Raw genomic sequence first — 21,369 nt, forward strand, 5'->3', positions numbered from 1 at the left:
TACCCAACCCCTGCCTTTGCTGCCACCCTGAAAGACTTCAGTAGCCAAGTTCAGGAACCTCAAGACTAAGAGCATGCGCCTGGCTACCCACAGGCCAAGTTATTTGATTACATGTTTTACAATTTAATAGCCTCTGTCTTTTGAATTGTCAACCTGACTCAGCTCCTTTCTAGTACAACTCTAATGCTCTTTTCATATGGCTACAGATATTTTTTGAGTCACAAGTATATGAGAACTGGTATAAACTAAGAAGTAGGCCACAGTTTGAAAAGTGTATTCTACAAGGCTTTAGATGCCTCAGAAGCCTCCTTGGAGTTAAGATGGGGATTAGGAAGAGACCCAGTAGGTAGCCAGACTTATGCTTCTTCAAAACCCAGCCCTTTCTCTGACCAGTGTCATTTCCCTGTATCTGTTCTAGATACTGGCATTCAACGTCAGACTTAATTTGCTGGAAGAGTTCCACTTCTTATAAAACAAATAAATAAAGTGTGAAAGCCCTTGATAAATCTGGCCTCTTCATTTTGCAGATGAGAAAACAAAGGCTCAGGAAAGTAAAGTGATTTTCCTAGATCTGTATATCTAGTTAGTGATAGACCTCTGTCTCAAACACACAGGAGCCTGTCAAAAACTGACAGGGGCTTGTAACTGAATTTAATGGCTTTTCCCATTTGCAGCCCCAATCTCAGGTTCTCCCCAGGGCTTTGGTCCAAGATTTCACTGAAGTATGGCTATCTGGGTAACACCTAAATGATGAGAACTCATGGGGACCTAGGGCCCCTGAGCTACCACACACAGGAGCCTGTCAGTTTTTTGACTCTTATCACTGGGGTGAGTGTTGGAGCTTACCCTGGGCGGTGAGCCATATAGGGCTCAAGAATGAAAAGAAGCAGATTTAAGACGGTAGTGTAGCATAATGGATGACAGAAATAAATGCTGGTTCAAATCATTACATACCACATACACAGTTTTCTCATTTATAAAATGATACTGATGGCTGCCTCACATGGTGAGTAATGAACAAAGTAGCATATGTAAATTATATAGCACAGAGTTAAAAATATAATCATTGGAGTTATCAAGGATTAGTAGCAACACACCCATGTACAGGCAAATGGACATTTCCTCATACTTTCATACAGCCCATTTTTAAAAAAACACAAGCCATGTACCTAGCACATGGTCAACTCACACTAACACTTGTTAAGGTAGATGAGTAATGATAGATTAAATGGAATCTTTCTTAATTAAAAATTTCTATTACAAGTATATTTTCTATTCAGAAAAAGTACACTGCCTATACTTTTTAATAAAAAATTTTGGATTTTAGAAAGTTTTTACATGCTGTCTATGGCACTGAGGTGTTACTGTAACTGAAATATTCTGTGATGTTGCCTAAATCAATATTTCCCTTTGAGGAACTCTGTAAAATTCATTATTATGTAAAACAACCCTTACAGCAAAGGACTTTGATAACCAATTTGCACTTCAGTTTAAAGGATTATGGAGAACTCCTTTAAATATAAATCACCTCAAAGAGAAAAATGTGATCCTTATTCCATCATAATATACCTTCAGTTTCCTGCAATGACTAATACCTTCCAGATATCTTTTTGGAAGATCATTTAGAAATGTAACACTAAAATTCAAAGCTTGCATCTTTTTTTCCTGAGATGTCACTTACTTTTGAACATGTTTAACCTTTTCCAGTCATGAGACAGTTGCTTTTAAAATAATAGACTTAGTCCTTTGATATTTATGTCTTTCTCTTTAACTTTTTATGAAGAAAATGAATTAATTTGTAACTCCATTCTTTCAGTAATTGTTTCCTGAATAGTGTCTGTATTTATAGAGATAAAAGATAAATGTTTTATACATTTTACTATGTTTTCTTTATGAAAAGAAATCAGGGTTACCTGGAAGGAATTAACACTACCTTATGGAAAGTTGAGTGAAATGCACTAAAACTCATTTTAAAATGCTCATTGCCTCCCTATTCAAGGGGACAGTCATTATAATGCTTAATTAGTTGAAAGCTAATTACTTGGTAGCTAGCATTTACTCTTCATTATTACTCTTTCATAAATTTCTCACTCCTAATTTACTATTAGTTATTTGATAGTGAAATTTTCCAGCACAGAAGTAATGGCAGGAAGGAGATGGAGAATCGGAAAGTGTGGGGAAGGACACACAACATGGGCTGTGCCTGAGGTCAAGTTCCATAGTATCTTTTTTTTTTTTTTTTTTTTTAAAGTAAACTCCTAAGCTCTCAGTGCATTATTTTGGATTTTCTATACCTTAAATTGCTCAAATAGATGTGTGTGTGGAGTCCTGTCATTTGAGATTATTAAGTTCCTCAGAACAAGATCATGTCTTCTCTTCCCTAACTCTGCCCAACACCATGTATTATGTACTGGGTACAACTTGGCAAGTCATTTAACTCTCTTAGGTCTCAAGACTTTCAAATGTAAACTAGAGGAATGGGTTATGGCCTCAAATGTATATTCCAGCTTCTAAAATTACGATTAGTGTGCATCCACCATGCATATATTATTTTTTCCATTACATCACACAACTTCTTTGGGGATATAGTGACTATGTAGAATATAGAAAACCAGAACTAACACTTAAAATCAGTTTGGCCAGCAATTTTGCCTCATTCTTAGATAATTCTTTTAAAAGGGCCACATATAAGTTGCCACATATGCATAGCACAAATTACATGCTTTACACAAAGATGTTAAGTGACCAAAAACAGTGAAAGGCACAAGAAGGAAAAGTAAAGACTGGGTATCATGCAATGAGCACAGTTACTCCATGGGTAACTACATTTTTATTAAAAAAAAAAATTACATTTCAAGTGCAGACTTTCTGAAGTCAAAAGGCAATTAGACATTATTTAGTTCAATTTTATTCTCACTGTTATGCCTGATACATAAGCAGCCAAATCTGACTGGGACAGTTCCAATGATAACATTGGGATGTTAGACCTAAGCCTTAGAGAGGTTACAAATAGGAGTCCCACAAGATAAATTCATCCTACCCATATGCTTGGTATAAGATATGAAGTTTTCAAAAATAAATTAATGTCAAAAAATTGGAATATTGTAAATAAATTTCAAAATTTGAGTTTTAAAAATATTGAACTTTTCAATACTGCTACTCACTCTATCACTCTATATATGGCATGCACTTTTCAGTTTACTAATATCTTTATCCAGCCAGTTCACATATTTATATTATCGGTCCCTGTTCACATTTATGTCTGAGACTCCTATTGTAGGTCTTCCTTACACTGAGCCAAAATGTATTTTGCTTTCACTTGGTTCAGTTATCACTTTTATGTTCTCTGTAAAGAAACTTAATGTCTAATTCCTTGTGATACAACAGTCAATTAAGTATTTAAAGTGAGTGGCTCACGCCTGTAATCCTAGCACTTTGGGAGGCTGAGATGGGTGGATCACTTGAGGTCAGGAGTTCGAGACCAGCCTGACCAACATGGTGAAACCCCGTCTCTACTAAAAATACAAACATTAGCCAGATGTGGTGGCACATCTGTAATCCCAGCTACTAGGGAGTCTGAGGCAGGAGAATTGCTTGAACCCGGGAGATGGAAGTTGCAGTGAGCTGAGATAATGCCACTGTACTTCAACCTGGGCAACAGTGAGACTCCATCTCAAAATATTTTAAAAAATAAATTAAAAAAATAAATTAAAATATATATATATGACATACATATATATATATATATATATATTTTTTTTTTTTTTTTTAAGGGAGCTATAAGTATCCTCACCCCTCCAAAACCTTTTAACAGAGAGTTGATATCATTGGCCTGTGGGTATTCATCTTAACTACATTCAAATTTTGATCACAGCATCTTAGAGGCCTTTTTGGTCTAGAGAAATATCAACAGTTCCTGCAGTTGCTTCTCATTTAACTTGGTTTTGTACCTTAAACTATTGCCATCTCTCTTCTCTAGTCATTATTGTAGTCTGTCAACATTACATTGCTCAGAATGGAAAGTGTTGCTCCAGATGTAATCTGACTGCAGTAGCCTGTAACATGACTACTATTTCTGTTCTGAATACCTTACTGCTTTCATTGATACTTCAGATTTGGTGATGCTTCTGGTTACAGATGATGAATTAAACACAAGAATTGAGCAGTGTTCTCCCTTGAAACTGCATTAAAAATAAGGATAGGGTTTAGCAGCTGGACAGGAGGTATACCTAATTTAGCATATCCTAGAAATCCAAGTCCAATTTTGATCACAAACTCCGAAAAAGTTCAGAATTCAAGGCATCATATTCCTCGGGAAAAGAGGACATAAACAGTTGAAAGTCTGTTTAGGAAACAGATTCTTATGTCCCAACTATCTCTGCTGCACTTTGAAAGAAAGCTGGAGAAGTTTCCTCTAGAGAAGGTAAAACAGTGGGTCTCAGGGCTGGTAGATGACAAGGAAACTTGAGAGCACTTAAAAGCAGTTGGGGGGCCGGGCGCGGTGGCTCATGCCTGTAATCCCAGCACTTTGGGAGGCCAAGGTGGGTGGATCACGAGGTCAGGAGATAGAGACCATTCCTGGCTACACAGGTGAAATCCCGTCTCTACTAAAAATATAAAAAATTAGCTGGCGTGGTGGCAGGCGCCTGTAGTCCCAGCTACTCAGGAGGCTGAGGCAGGAGAATGGCGTGAACCTGGAAGGCAGAGCTTTCAGTGAGCCGAGACCCCACCACTGCACTCCAGCCTGGGCCACAGAGCGAGACTCCACCTCAAAAAAAGGGCAGTGGGGGGGAAGTTTCTGTAACTACTGTAGAAATGCCACCTTCTCCCTGACTCAGCTACCAGAGCACTGGCAGGACACTAGAAAAGTCTTCAGTTGGGAGCATGAGTAGCCAAAGAGGAAAGACTTAAAGATGCTGATATAGGATCAACTAAGGAAGCACTCAGCTAGTCCACCTACAGAGACAGTATCTCTCTATACTTACAAAGTTGTCAATCAATATTTTAACACTGTTAACGTGAACAAATAAGAATCACCAGATGAAAGAACACATTTAACATAATAAGCAAATGCCAAAAAAATCAGAGGAAACAAGCATATACAGGAAGAATGAAACTTCAAAAAGAAGGGAAAAAAAAAAACACTGACTAATACCCTCAGAGATATGAGAAGATACTATAATAAAAACATAAAATTATAAAACTGAGTATTCAAAGGGCTGATAAAAGAGCTTTTAGAAATTAACATATGATAGCACAAATAAATAATACAATGATTGGAAGACAAAATTGGAGAAACTCTCGCAGAAAATATGGAAAAAAACAGAAATGGAAAATAGGGGAAGGATATGAGAACTAAAGGATGAATATCTGAATAAGCTTAAGTTTCAGTTTTCATATTTCGTCTCTATTCAATCTGAGTTGGGTTTCAGTTTACCTATGTGGGAACCCAAGGCACAGAAACCATCTCAGCCTAATGGCCTTCCAATCAACTATTTTGATATACCCTTTCTCTGAAAAGTACTAAAAAGAGTACTTCACCAAAGCACAGTGATAAACCAAGAAAGAAGTAAAACAGCCTTCCTAAAGCATGGACTCTAAAAGCAACAAACAAAAGGAATTTTCAAGATAGAGGTAACAGAGATCCTAGGAGATGAGCTGTGCAAGATACCTGGAAAGAAATGAGTCCAGGTCAGAACTGCTCAAAAGCTCTGGGATAGACTTTTTAAGACATCAAACTTGATGAAATAGCTACTGGGTGGGAAAGAGGATTGGTTAAGAAGGAGGAGTAAGTTTGCATAAGTACATAAAGAGAAGCACATAGAGAACTAATTTTTAAAACGTGAGGCAATTTTTAATTCTAGAGAAAATAAAATACTCTTCAGGAAAGAGAAATTATTCATCCTGTGCTAACAGCTTAGCTGCACAAAGTACTTTCATAGTAAAAATTATGTAAAAACTGAAAATTTATTAAATCCAATTTACAATATGATTCTCTAGAGAGATGGGAAGTGAGTGGGGATTGTAGGACCAAGAACTGAATCCTTAGCTTCCTAGCGATCATGTCAACAGATAGTGCATAAAATTGATTGAGAAGTAGCAATATAAACATTATTTAGAGATAGGAGTGCATGTATTTAAAAGATTCAGCCAATAGGAGTGCGTGTATTTAAAATATTCAGCCAAGTGAGTGGAAAGCCTTTAAGGAGCTGGAAATGGTGAACAGGTAGGAACAAAGCGCTGCTGTTTTTCATAGCAAGCTTGTAGAAATATTTGAGTACAAAAATTAAATATTTTAAAGAAGTTCAATATAAGGCAGAGGAAAGACATTGAGTTGTCTTTAGCAACTAGATCAAACCTTTCAACTGCTTACTGGAGTGCTTCCTGTAGCTATCCCTGTTAACTGTAAAGGCAAGATTGCCCTGAACACTTATTAAAGCAGCAAGGAAGGCTTTATTCAAGACTATTGCAATAGGAGATAAAATTGAACTAGACTCTGCAAAAATAAAACACAGGATAATATTTTTAATGCTAGAATCAGCTAAAGGCAGGCAGATTCTTGAATGCTGGAGCAAGCTAATGGAAAAGTATCGGAGGATGTTGGAGGAGGAGATTTGGTCACCATCTGTGTTTGCTAATTAGCTCTTATTAAAGTTAGGCTGCTACTCTCCCAAGGAGACTGGAAAACAATGGCCCTATCTTATTCAATGATAACATGTCAAAGAAATAGCTCCTGAATCTTAAGAAAAATATTCCTGGGTTACAGAAAATTTGCCTCTCAAATGGACAGAGAAAGAATTTACAATTGCAAGTTTGTTAAAGCAAACACTCTAAGGAAAGGATGCTCCAGGGCCTATGGTCAGGAAGAAACTTACCTGTAGTTGTCAAGTCAAGGGGAATATTGAAGCCATCTTGGGAATAACTGAATCACAGTCTTTCAAAATTGAATTCTTTCTTCTCACTTTCCTACCTAGATATACTCCTCTGTACCCTATAAAATTGCCAGTCTCAACATTATCCTCTATTCCTACTACAGCAGTGTTGCCAAATCTTATACCTTTGGTATATTTTTACCCCACCCCTTCTCTCTATTTTCCTAAAGATACGCCAATACCCAAACCCTCATCATCTCTCATATGTTCTGTTGCATTCACCTTATTTTTTAAACAAATTTATTGAGGTATATTTTACATAGAATAAAATTTACTAATTTCAAGAGTATAATTCAATGACTTAGTAATTTTACTAAGTGACACAACCATCACCACAAATCAGTTAGGATATTTTCATCCTCCTAAACAACACCTTTTAGTTGGCCTCCACTTCTGATTTGTTTCCTCTCCAATTCATCTTCCTTGTGGAAAACAGATTTACATTATCTAAGGTCCCAGACAGGAATAAAACAAAACTAGGTTCACATCACACTAGAGACCTAGTTTAACTTACTAGCTGAATGAAATTTGGGAAAGTCCTTATAAAACCTATTAAATGGAGAAAATAATATCTCCATTAAAACCATTATTTAAATAAACACAATTATATCAGTAATTTTTAAATGATTTATGTTGCATTTGTGTCATCTCAACAATCTTGGGTATTTCATGTGAACAACTTTGACGCCATTTCCTCCAAAAATGTACTTACATAACTAATATATTCATCTAAAAACAGTCTATGTAATTTTCCTGATGTTCATTTATGTGGTTGATAGTAATACCATCCATAATAAGTTGCATTTTTCTAAATGGCATTTATTGGAACCATTGAGTTAAATTCATACTATATACAAGTGTTGTAATATAAAATTTTTCTTAAAATACAGTTTATACTAGTATGCAAAAACAATGATTCAAGGATACTAGCTTGGCTCTAGTGAATAATGTGACTGTTTTTGTATCAACATTCTTTCCAACCATCTGCTAAGTACAATTCAGCTAGCAATTATCTAGCAATTAAGGCAGCATGTCAAAAAACTTAATTGCCAACTCAACCAATTTTCATAGTTATATTAATGATAATAGCTATGCAGCAAACTCAATTTAATAAAAATGCTTTGAACATAAATCTCAACAATTCTAACTTGTTTTCTGAATCATAGATAGCTTTTTGAAGTAGAGATGAGATATGCAGAAAAAAATATTTGAATATGAGGATTGGAATGTAATATTAAATTCTTTCCTTTCGTGGCTTTTTAAAGCCTTAAGCATTTTCCCTTAACAGAAATATTTACCTGTAATTTATACTTCTTTTCCTTTGATAGTCATTGTTTAGCTAACTACAACATGTGCCCCTAACTAAACAGACTTCTTCATTCTTAAACTTAAAATTGGTTATTGAAGAGATTCGAAACATTCCCTTGGTATGTCAGATTAGGCCTTCTTTTTTAAGAGATATATTAGAAAACAGCCAAGGTTATAAGATTAGGAATTTTAAGTTGGAATTCCAGCTCTTGCACTTGTTACTGTGTGACCATGAGCACTTATTTGTTCCTCAGTTTCCCCATGTGTAAAATGATAAATAAGCCTACATTGCAGTATATTTCAAGGACTAAAGTTAATGAATCTTACATGGCCAGCACTTCATAAGCACTCACTAACTTGTAGCCATTATAAACCTTTTTGTTGTAATCCATAATGTAGGTGTCTTAGAGGTGTCTTTTAGACATAAGCTGCTGGCTTTTTGGCTTCTAATCAACTCTTTAAAAAAAAATCTGATACTCATTTCTCTGTTCACAAAAGAAATGCTATGGTCATCCATCACTCTGACTTAAAGAAACCAACAGACTCCAAAATATGTTAGTGTTCGAAGGCAGCGCTCCTCCAATAAGCACTGGAAGACTTCACATTTCATTTTTCTCTTGAAGACTTGTCAATATAAACACAAACAATTTTCTTCTCAGAAAATTTCAGACCTCACATTTTACTTTGACTTTGTGGTATGGGATTGTCATGTAGAATGTGGCAAGGAGGTTTTTCAGTTTGTTTGTTTGTTTGTTTTAATCTTGGATTTATATTTTTGTCACCATTGTATGCAAAATTCAGCAGCCACTTTAACTAAAAAGAATTTGACACATTTGACATTTATTTTCATTAGTTGATTCCACAATTCATTAATATATTCAGCAAACACTTAATTTGTGATTAAGGGTCTGAGTTAGCCACCAGATAAACAAAGATGAATAATAAAAATGTTTCTGCCCCAAAGAAGCTTTAGTGGCAGAGAGAGAAATGCACATACACACAAACACACATACACACTCACACACTCACATTGACAATAAAGAGTGATGACTAGAAAAATAATTATGCAAATAAAGAGAATTGTATAAAGTTAAGAATAAACTAAACAACATTACTCATCTCTAAGAAAAGTAAAATTAGATAATTATTTAAAAAAAAGAACAAGTTGCTTTATCTCTATTTCAGCAACATAATTACTGAATCAAAACTGCCTATTAAACTGTTAACCAACAGCTTAATAAAGAAGATGTGCTTTCATGTGTGATTTTATTCATGGAACCTATCATTGTTTAGTGATTATAATATTTCCCATTGAGATGACAAAAGCTATGTTCACTACCTATTACTAATGCACAGGCTGATTGTATTTGTTAAACTCCTATGAATCGATTACCATAATAATTAAAGCTTTTTTTTTTTTTTTTTTTTTTTTTTGCTTAACTCAGATAATGACTTCCAAGCATTTAGCTTTCAAGTTAATGATTGGATGATGAGAATAATATATAAGATTTTTTTGCAATGAACTGTATTAATATACCACTACCTTTGAAATACATCAGAATCACATGTATGTTGTATATTAATACAAAAAATAGAGTAACTGTGTCTATGTACTATGTACTGTGTTAGTTTGTTCTCATGCTGTTAATAAAGACATACCCAAGACTAGCTAACTTAAAAAGAAACAGAGGTTTAATGAACTCACAGTTCTATGTGTCTGGGGAGGCCTCACAATCACAGCAGAAAATGAAAGGCATATCTTACATGGCAGCAGACAAGAAAGACTGAGAGTCAGGAGAAACGGGAAACCCCTTATAAAACCATCAGATCTTGTGAGACTTATTTACTATAATGGAGGAAACCACCCCTATCATTCAATTATCTCCCACTGGGTCCCTCCCACAACACGTGGGTATTATGGGAGCTACAATTCAAGATGAGATTTGGGTGGAAACACAGCCAAACCATATCAGTACTAGACTATGCCTGTCTAAACACAGAACTAAAAAGGCCGTTTTGAAACCAAAATTCAAAATAATCTTTGTAGTGCCTGATTCTTAATGATCAGTAGGGGTGAATAATTTTGACATGGGAAATTTGTCTATAGCAATCAAGAAACAAATATAGATTCAACTCAACTGTTTTGAACCTGTTATAACACGTTTGTGTGGTCTTTGCAGTCTAAAAAACACATTCACATCTTTTTCTTCATTAGAGCACATAGCAATTCTCTGAAATAGATGTTATTTTCATGCTTACCTTTTAGAGAAGAAAACCACAATTAATAGGACTAGTAATTAGCAGAAGTATGGATCTCAAACCCTATATCCTTCCTGATACCTTACCTCTTCATGTGCAAGGCATTAAGTGAGGGCTACAGAGCACAACAAAATGTTTTGACAACTGGCTTGTATTGTGCTTTTCAGTTTACAAAAGATGGACCTCTATATCATCCCCTTTTAGTGTGACAACGATCTTCTGAGGCAATAGCTCCAATTTCCAGGAAGCTTAAACACTAATGAAAAGATAAGAAAATAGAACTAACTATAAGACAGCATTTGATCAGGGCCTTGGTTGATCAAAGAGGGAAAGATTACATTCAGCTAGGAAGATCAGGAAAGTCAGCTTTCCTGATACAAGCTGAAACAAATTGATATATAAAACCAGATGAGGACTATGCATCTTTAAAGTCGGGTCCTACAGGGGTCCTTTGAAAATCTGCTATGCTTCCTTGGCCAGAGATCTTCTAGAGAAAAAAATATATATATATGTGTGTGTGTGTAATATAAATAAATTATATATATTATATATAAATATTATATATATATCACACACACGTATATGTTACTTTCAAAATCAAAACATAAGCATTCTCAAAAACCAAATGTTTCTGGAATCATTAGAGAAGAAATGGATATGACTAGGCCAATTGAATTCCTCATATTTGTCAGTCTTAAGCAAAAGTCCATTTATGTGTTGTAACAAAAAGATAAACACAATAACCTAACACTGAGAACGTTTGGTTTTAAAAAAAGTTATAAGATTCAAAGCATTTTTCACTGCATAGAATTCTAAGAATCCCAAATTTCTATTTCTCCCTCTTTCTTGAGGTACCAGCACCAGGTCTTGAAAGCTAGGGCATTTCAAACAAGCGGAATGGTGACATACAGTGGCAAGAGGTGAGGGGTTTCGACGATATGTACAAAAACCTTTTTTAGGAGGAAGAGTGGGGGCCAAAACCAGAGTAGCCACCTCCATTGTGCAGTCAAAGGATCAGTGATAGGAGAGGCAACAGAATAGCACAAGAGATGTGATTATTGGGAGAGGACTCAAAACTGTCCAGTGCTCGAGCTAGTCGACCTATCACATCGTTTTCTCAGTGGAGCCTACTCACAGATGTGTGTGTGGGTTGACCTAGGTTGCAGATCTAGAATTGTAGAGCACAATGAATGATATCTGGAAAGAAAATGAGAATAAAACCTAGAAATATTCAGTAAGAGTAAAATTGAGAGGGTTTTTGGTCTTTCCTGCCTTATTTACCTTCCTTTTAATTCAGACAACTGAGTCTTCTCTAGATTAAACAGATTTTTTTTCTTTAACTTACTTTTACCTTCTTAAATTGGATAATTTTCTGTATTTAGAAAAAATCTTGGTTATAGTTTACAATAACCACTTTATAGTCTTCACAGGACTTTCTGTGCTAAATGTTATATAGACATTAGGAAAAATGGGAAGAATTTATATACCATACTTCCTTCCATCAGTACATCTGTATATGCATATCAAGATAAAAAGTACAGTTTTAAAAGCAGAGTTCACATCCTTACTGCACTAGTAATGTTGTTAAATGGAGAAATTTGAACCTAATAAGTTGATTTTAAAAACATCAAGACGTGTATAGCTTGTGTCTATTTATATGAAGTAAATGTCTTTCTCTTAATGAAAAGGAGCCTATGTTTTGGTCATTTATGATACCCATAGTAATTATTTGCAGCTTTGGTTTGATCCACCAGCTCCTTTCCTCCTCTGAAACAGAGGCTCAGCCCCATGAGTGTTATTCTCTGATCTGAACAGGCCTCTTGATCTACGCTTACTGTTGTTATTCCTTCAACATATTCACAGTAAGAGCATACCATCTCCCTTTTGTGTCTAATAGAACACATTTATGTAGTCCTTTATAATTTTCAGAACACTTCCCAAATACAAGCTCTGCTATTCTCACAGTAAAACCCAGAGGTAGGTATAGATGAAGAAAGAATGACTTAATGTGTTTAAATGACCTGACCTGACCAAATGGCCAAAACTTAGATTCAAACTCAGTGTCTATAATTCAGTGGGTAAGTAACAAAGCTAGAGCTAGAATCCTGTCAACTAGAGCTCAGAGTAACTAAACTCTGACAACAGAGGCAAGGCACCACAACCCTCTACTACTGTCTTATTTTCAATAAACTTTATCATTTGGAGAATTAAAATGCAAGAAGGTATAGATACACATTTATTTATAAAATTATTTTAATTGTAAACAATTTCGTGGAAAGAATACCTGCTTATTTGCTTATTTGTACATTATATTTCTATCAGTTTGTTGATTTACATATCAGTTGTTTGAAAAGTTTCGTGCTGAGACAAAATGTTTATATCAGTGCTCGTTTTCCTTTTATTTCACATTATGAAAAAGACCAGAAATGAATACCCTAAAGTTATTTAGCTCTATAAACTACCTTTATTGTAATGAATTATCAAAATTTAGGCTATTTAAAAACTCAGATCAAAGGATAGATTAATAATCTGATTTTTAAAAACACAGCAAAATTAGTGAAAACAACCAACTTTGGAATAGTCATGAACACATGAGAATAAGGTAGAGAAGGAGGAACATACGACGATCTAATTTATTGGATACCCAACATTTCTTTATATTCACAGGAGATGAATACCACCTGCTAGAGAAAATAATTATGATGCTGTCAGCACACTTTCCATTTGAGCAGGTTTCTGTGAATGGAATGCACAGATCCTGACAACTAGAGGAAATTCTACTAATGTAGAGTGTAGCTTTGTTTGTTGAGCACTTATTATTTGCAAGTCACTATACTAACATTTTGATTCACTACACCAAACCCTGAAAGTGTAGGAAATTGTTGTCCTTATTGCATGGATGAGAAAACTGAGACAAATGGAGGGTTAATCATTTTGACTTTGAACAGCATCACAAAGCTATTAGGTGATGAAGTTCGACTTTGAACCGAGGTTGTCTGACCCCAGAATTTATGTTCTTAACCACTGAAGTTAACCACATCTGTCAACAGAATTTAGACTTTAAATTTCCAGGGTATTGTTCACATAGACATGTTTTTTTGAAAAAAAAAAAAAAAAACATATTTGCTTTTGTACTTTTTTCCTCAGTGAGTTTTTCTTTGTCTTTTTCACTTAGGTTTGAACTTGTCAATGAATTTTCTCCATCCTGCTTCCTTGAGTGAAAATTTCTATGATGAGTCTGATTTTTGCCATTTGTTTTTGCTCTATTTTCCTCTCAGAAAGACCATCCTTTTTAGAAAGCACTATATATAAAATAAAGTAGCCAGAAAAATCAATCTGTTTATGTAAATCTTACTAATTTATGTACTACTACCATCTGGATTCCCTAATTTTTGCTAATTCTGTTAAATATGCTTACATGTAAGTGCACATAGAAAACTGTACATGATTGAAAACATTCACTTAAAGCATAATGTTACCTTACCTTCTGTACACCTTTAATAGCATGTAGAGTTTACCCTTTCATGGACTGTTTTTTCATGGTTTATCCAAATGGCTCATGAGCAACCCAAGGTAGTAGTCATTTGCTTTTTCCCCCCCAGAAGCTCAGAAGAAGCAATTGGAAGAGAGTCTAGTGCTGATCCAAGAGGAATGTGTGTCAGAGATTGCAGATCACTCTACAGAGGAGCCTGCTGAAGGAGGGCCAGATGCCGATGGAGAAGAGATGACAGATGGGATAGAGGAGGACTTCGATGAAGATGGGGGTCATGAGCTGGTAGGAACGAAACATTTGGTATTCACACCCTTTGGGTAACAACACTAGCATGTTAGCAACTCATTCATTCTAAAATAAGGATTAAATCATTTGGGGCTTACTTCTCTTATATGCATATATTTAAGGGAACACGAGTATAGTGCTTTGCACATAATAAGTGCTCAATACTTTATTGCTAACTTAAAATAGGAAGGTCTAAATGAAGGAGGAAAATAAATATTATATAAGTGATTAGGTATATTTAAAGTCCGAAGTGAAAGATTCTCTCCAAAATGCTCCATTGCAAAAGGAACCTTGCATTTATGTGATTACAAGTGAACTATATGTGGATATAATATCCTGGTAACAAACTACAATATACTGGAAGATACCTGAGTTACTAACTGATGATAATTATTTATACTATTTTTGTGGCCAACAGTCTTGTCTACAGTGTGCTCCCTAAGATGACACTTTGGTAGATGGCAAGTTCACCATTTTTAATTCCTGTACTGCCTGATAATCAGTTATTATGAGTTGGGAATTTGGCTAAGACCTGCTTCTTTACAAGTTGTATTTTCCTAATATTGTAATCGTTATACTGCTCATTTCCAGACGTCCTTTCCTGCGTAACCACATCACGGACTTGGTAAATGTATGCTGATGAGGATGTTATTTCTCATATTTTATCAAGCATGAAATTAAATATACTATCTCAAAGGACTGAACTAATAAAAATGATATGCGGGCAAGTTTGTGTGTATATGTTGCCAATTTCCAAATATCTATGGACTGATCATATTAAACTTGGCTTATCCCAGGTAAAAATCCAATTCCAGTTTGTTTTAATACTGTACCTTTTGTTATTTAACTCATTTTGTCATGGTGGTTGTTTTATCAAGTTTCAAAGACAGCTGAATTGTATAGATTCTATATTGACTTTTAACATGCCAGCTCTGTTAAAATTCATGGCACCTTTATGATTTTTTGTTTATTTATTTAATTAACTAATTATTTTTGAGACAGAGTCTCACTCTGTCACCCAGGCAGGAGTGCAGTAGCATGATCTTGGCTCACTGCAACCTCCACCCCCCTGATTCAAGCGATTATCCTGCCTCAGCCTCCCAAGTAGCTGGGATTACAGGCACCTGCCACCACATCCAGCTAATTTTTGTAATTTTAAAAGAGATGAGTTTTCCCCATGTTGGCCAGGCTGGTCTTGAACTCCTGACCTCAAGTGATCCACCAACCTCGGCCTCCCAAAGTGCTGGGATTACATGTGTGAGCCACCGTGCTCAGCCAGCACCTTCATTTAAACTTTTCAAATACGAGCTTTTAACAACCACCCCTATTTCTATGAAAGTCTGTATCAGTTTGCAGAACTTAAGCACCTGTTCTGAGGCTGATATTGATTTCAGGAATCTGTTGATTAAAGATTAGAGTGAAGAACAAACAAATGTCCCAGCTTCTCCTTAGGCAGGACTACATGATTCGGCAGGACTCATTCAACAACATGATTTCCTCAACTCATTCTAATCAGACCTCTGCTGTCAGGATTCCACTGTGACTATACTCCTTGAGCTCTCTGGAGGCCTCCATGTTGCCATTTACAATGGTTACTTCTCTGTTCTTATTTTAATTTACTTCTCAGCAGAATTTTGCATAAGCTGACCACTTCCATCTTCTGAGAAATTCTCCTAATTTACCAGTTGCTCATTCTCAGTTTCCCGTACTAGAAATTGTCCCTCCATGCTCCCACTTTAAATATTAGGCTTTGTCATAGGCCATCTTCTCTTTCTACACCCTGTCCCAAGGTGTCTTCATCAAATACTAGAGTGTTAAATATTACTTATAGGCCAAGATTCCTAAATTCACATTGTATCCCTGATCTCTTCATGGGACTCTACAGTCAAATGTTTAGCTGCCTATCACCACACAGATCTCCAATAAACAATTGAAACTTAACAAGGCCAGAAACAGTCTTGATTTTTTCCCAGTCATTTTATTCTTTCCCAGGCTTCCTCATTCTGGTAAACAGCATCACCATTAACATAGTTATAAAAACCAAAGATTAAGATCATCCTTGACCACCACCTTTATCTTTAATTCTACTTCCAACTCACGCCCCCAAAGTTAGTTACAACTCCATGACAAGTACCATGACCCAAGCCACCATCCCTGCTCTTCAGATTTTCCATAATATCTAAACTGGTTTTCTTGCTTCAACTCTTGCCTCATGCAACCCAGTCTCCACAGAAAAAGGGTAAAAATCTTTATAAACTATCTGTCAGATAATGCCATTTCCTTGCTTAAAACCCTACAATGTTTTTCATCCCACATAGAATCAAAATCCCAAAGAGTGTGAATGTAAGTTGTGATGAGATTAGGTGAAGGATGCCAGTAGAGAGAGAGAACTTGGTGAAGAGAAAGATAAAAGTTCCCCAATTCTGAAAGGAAAGGAATCCAGAACACAAGTATATATAACTGAAGACTCCTCCACTGCAAGTGACTATGGTTAGTCTGAGGATGTTGTGGCAGGAGTTTGAGGGAATTCAAGCAGAAACTAAGATAAGTCAGAGAGTGATAACCTCTGGGGAATGAGGAGAGATGGGCACTATCACAGATTTGAGGAGAATGAAAAAGAGATGAAAAGACTCCTATGGAAAACACTAAAGATTACTAATTTAGAAAACATATAAAGATTGGCAGTGTTAGCAGTCAGTTAAGGTTAAAGAAAAAGAATTAATATAGTATTTTGCAAACTTTAAAGTGTATCAGAACTACTTAGAGAACTTTGTAAAAACACAGATTCTTGTGTCCCATTCTGAGAGATTCTGATTTAGTACGCTGAAGGGGGCTCTAGAAATTTGTATTTGTAACACGTTCCTAAATTATACTGATGCTGCTGGTCTGGGGTCACACTTTGAGAACTACTGTTATGAAGTCATCAATCTGCCTTTTCTCCATTGGCTTTTATCAGCCCTTATGGAAGCATGAAGAAAGCAAACATGTTCAGAGTTGCATTTTTGTCAGATAAGTGCAAAAAAACAACAATAAATAAAAGGAGTTGAGGATATTAGTTTAAAAAGAGTGGCTGACTAGATGGGTCACGGAATCTAACCAATGCGGAAGGAAGGGAACATGGTTGGGGCAGGGGGTTAAAAATGAGAAAATAAAGGCACAAAGGGAACAAAAAGCCCCTATATATACCGTTAAGGACCAGAGAAGGAGGAACTAAATGAATAAAAGAAAAACAAAGTTTGTACTTAGGGACCAAGATATTTCAGAGGTGGACAGTTAGAGATGATGAGATGCTCCATGGGAGGGAGTGATAGAAGTGGGATCAGTGCCAAAGTCACAGCAGATGAAGAATTTAAGGAATGAGGGGCTCAGATGCAAGATGAGCCATCTAGATGGACATGAAGTCACTCCAAATATTGGATGAGAAAGTGAAAGAGTAAGACAGTTATCAAAAGGCTGACATGAAAGAGAGGGCATAGCCAATTTCAGTCCCAGATTTGTCATTATCAGTCCCAATTGAACTACCTAACCAAATAACTTCTCCAAGTCTCTCTTGACTTTCTTTTTTACAAAATAGTAAGGCAAAATCAGAAATTTCAAAAACCATTCTGTTTGATTTTTACTCTGGATGCACATGTTTCCTAGGAGCAATATGTCTGAAAGAGCAGGGCTTGACCATACAGTCATGGCAATACATCCAAACCATGGTATCTGGACTATGCTCTAAATATACAGAAAGTAGCTGATTGGAACTGAGCACCTGCCTGGAGGTACTCAGGTTTCCTCCCTCAACCCTGTTATTATCATTGGAGGCTTAGGGAACTAGAGATAAATCCTATCTCTAGTATATCATTTTGTTTCTAAGACTCAGAAAATAATAAATGAGGAAAGGTTTAACACACAGTCCTTGCAATCCAGATTGAAACTAAGGAGTTTCTCCTAGTGATTGGCCAAGAGAAAATTCCTTAGCCTGGTGTTCACTGTTTTCTCCTTTCCAGGCTACTGAACCAAACCATCCTTGGCTCCCAAAAAGTGAAATAAAAACACAAATCTTTTCTTTTTAGATAATAAAGGGCATCATAGATTTGAACAGCAAAGATACAATATAATTAGAGATTTTCTCACAAAGAAGAGCTGGTATCCACATGCCCATTTGGCTGCTCAGGCTGCTCAGAATGTCATTGCAAAAGAATGAACAGGAAATACGAATTGGATCTGAAGTGAAGGAGATTCAACAAAATGAGCTAGTAGGGTAGCTGTAGGTTGTGGGGCCTCTTGTGAGATGGTGAGAAGCCAAAGATAAGAGCACAGACTATCCACATAATGTTTAGTTCTAAATATACACTTAATGAAATTGATTTCCATGAAGCAATTCTTTCAACTAACATTTGGGAATCTATCTTGCATGCACCAGGTGCTACCAAAAATGCAGGGATAACTAAAGTCATTGCTTTATGTATGAAAGGAAATGTTTAAGAGTATGACTCCTTGTCTCAAGTAGCTTAGTGGCTTGTAGAGAAAGGACTGATTTCCTGGCTGGGTGTGGTGGCTTATGCCTGTAATCTTAGCACTTTGGGAGGCTGAGGTGGATGGATCACCTGAGATCAAGAGTTCAGCCTGGCCAACATGGTGAAACCTCATCTCTACTAAAAATACAAAAATTAGCCGGGTATGGTGGCAGGTACCTGTAATCCCAGCAACTCAGAAGGCTGAGGCAGGAGAATCGCTTGGACCCAAGAGACGAGGGTTGCAGTGAGTTGAGATTGTGCCATTGCACTCCAGCCTGCACACAGAGCAAAAACTCTGTCTTTAAAAACAACAACAACAACAAAAAAAAACAAAAAAAACAAAAAAAACAAAAACAGAGAGAGATGACTGATTTCCTCATGCACAAAAACAGAAAAACAAAACAAAAAAACAAGCTTGGACTTTACAATTTATAAGAAGTCAGCCAAGACTAAAAATCTGTGATTCTATAATAATCTATACCTATATATTTCAGTAGTGCATAGAAATCAAAATTTGGATTTATCTACAGTTAAACTCTTTGTATTGATGCACTATATGTACACTATGAAACCACTACTATAGTCGTGTTTCTAAATAAATCCACTAGCAAGTATTTATTGATTGACCACTGGGGATAAAGAAGGAAAATAAGAAAGATATGAACTGACTGAGGATAAAGGCCACAGACAAAAAATACAACGCAGCAAGTCATGTTAAGAACCATATGGAAAACATAATTTACAGGTGGGGAACCAGACATAGCCACTACGGTCAATAAAGACTCCTGGCAGAAATGGGGTTGGAACTTTACCTTGAAGGATGACAAATTAAAGAAATGACATGTGCTAAAGTTGAATAAACAATATTCAAGTCATCCTTCATTGTCCCCAGATCATTTAATGGAAAATATATTTAAAATCCAAAATGCATTAGATAAGTCACACGATACATAAAGGTGAATTTTAGAAAACAAAACTACTGGAAACTTCACAAATACAACATTTCAAACTCTTTTATTCTCTTTATTTGTATCCACCAAATCTATATTCCTCTTTATAAAAAATAATATCATCCAAAATTAAAGTGGCCTTTGCCATAATGGAAATACTATAGGAAGGCTAGTGCTTAACACAGTGCTAATTCAGAAAAGCAAATGAGTTCTCCTCAGGTGTATGAGAAAAGGCTTCTGTGAACACTCTAGGACATTATAAAGCTGTCAGATGTGTTACGCAGCCTTAGGCTAATCCAGTGTTTTCCAAAGGAGAGTTTTTGGTCAACTTACACTCAACACCTAGGGTGCTTGCTGAAAATGCCAGTGTAGATTATCTCAAGCAGCAGCCCTGGAATCAAGCCAAGGTTTGAAACTACAGAGCTAAACCAATTCCCAGAGGAAACTAGACAAGCAAAACATTTAAATGGATTAAGGAGAATTTGAGTTCTTTTGAATTCTACTTATAATCACTTTTCCTTTTACTGACTACACGCAATCAAATCAGGTAAATCTAGCAAGAATCCACAGTAGATTTACCTAGCTGAATTGTGTAATACCTAGACATGCAAGCTGAGTACCACGTTGTAATACATCTTTCAGGATTTAACAAAACACTCAACTAAGCAGTAAGTCACCTGGGCTTACCAGGTATTGAATTTCTGTGCACAATGGGGAAGGTCTGGACCTCAAATCCAATCCTGCAGTTGAAGACAACTCAAAGCAAACATTCTGGTATACCATTGAAAAACTGGAATGCATAAAGCATTCTGATCAATATTCTTGGTCTTTCTTTATGAGAAAGACTGAAAATGTCTCCTTCTTTTTGAGACTTTTTGTTTCTTTCCTAATGAAGTCCTTCACCTGGATGATCCCCCTTTATCAACTGTGCTTCTCTTTCTTTTTCTTATCATTTTGAATGAATGCTGGCTAGAGGACAAACAAGAACTTGCGAGACATGTTCCACAAAGGTAGTACCAACTGAATTAGTTAGAATTATAAATTACAAGGAAGAAAGTAGTACTTAATCTGTTGGATTTGGGCATGTATTTTAACACAGTATTCAAAGACCTTTATCTTGAACTCTGTCAATCCATCATATGCTATCTTTCCTGTCCTACTGAGAATAGATAGTGAGGGCATAAAGAAAGCAGCACCATTATTTGAATGGAGTTAGGGATAGGATGAACAGCCATAGTGCATGTGTCCTGCAATTGGCCTGGCCTAGGCGACCTGCATGGGTCATGCATGCCCACTGACCAGCTATTCTTAACAGAAATGGGGTATGACTCAGCCTTTGATGTGAGGGAAAGTGTGTAATAGGCAGATATCTCTGCTTCCAGCTTTCCACCTGGAATCTCACCTCTTCAAGAGCTCTGATCCCTTTGTAATAAGTGTCCCCTCTTATTTCAGACTTGCTACTATTGGCATCTCACTTGATTTAATCATTTTTATTTTAGTTAAAGAACTCTGCCATTAAGGCAAAATCTTTCCCGGAGGTTGGATGGCTTAACTGTTAGAAACAAGAACTCTGCCTGCAGTCTGACAGAAGCATGTTCAAAGTCCCATGACTCTGAGCAAGCCACTTACCTGTGCCT

At 36.1% G+C, this 21,369-nt stretch overlaps 1 protein-coding gene across 19 annotated transcripts in view; it reads left to right on the forward strand.

Moving 5' to 3' along the window:
• The window catches only part of RALYL (RALY RNA binding protein like), a 737,315-nt gene that overhangs the window by 687,141 nt on the left and 28,805 nt on the right, over positions 1 to 21,369 (forward strand). For 12 of the 19 annotated variants that reach the window (XM_038000334.2, XM_073018172.1, XM_008000990.3 and 9 more), the window contains one exon: positions 14,102 to 14,274. The exons of the other annotated variants lie outside the window; for them this stretch is intronic. In XM_038000334.2, coding sequence (XP_037856262.1) covers positions 14,102 to 14,274 — 173 coding nt within the window. The remainder of the gene's footprint in view (positions 1 to 14,101; positions 14,275 to 21,369) is intronic. 19 annotated transcript variants of the gene reach the window in all.

The sequence above is a fragment of the Chlorocebus sabaeus genome, chromosome 8, assembly GCF_047675955.1.
Source record: "Chlorocebus sabaeus isolate Y175 chromosome 8, mChlSab1.0.hap1, whole genome shotgun sequence".
Lineage (NCBI taxonomy): Eukaryota > Metazoa > Chordata > Mammalia > Primates > Cercopithecidae > Chlorocebus > Chlorocebus sabaeus.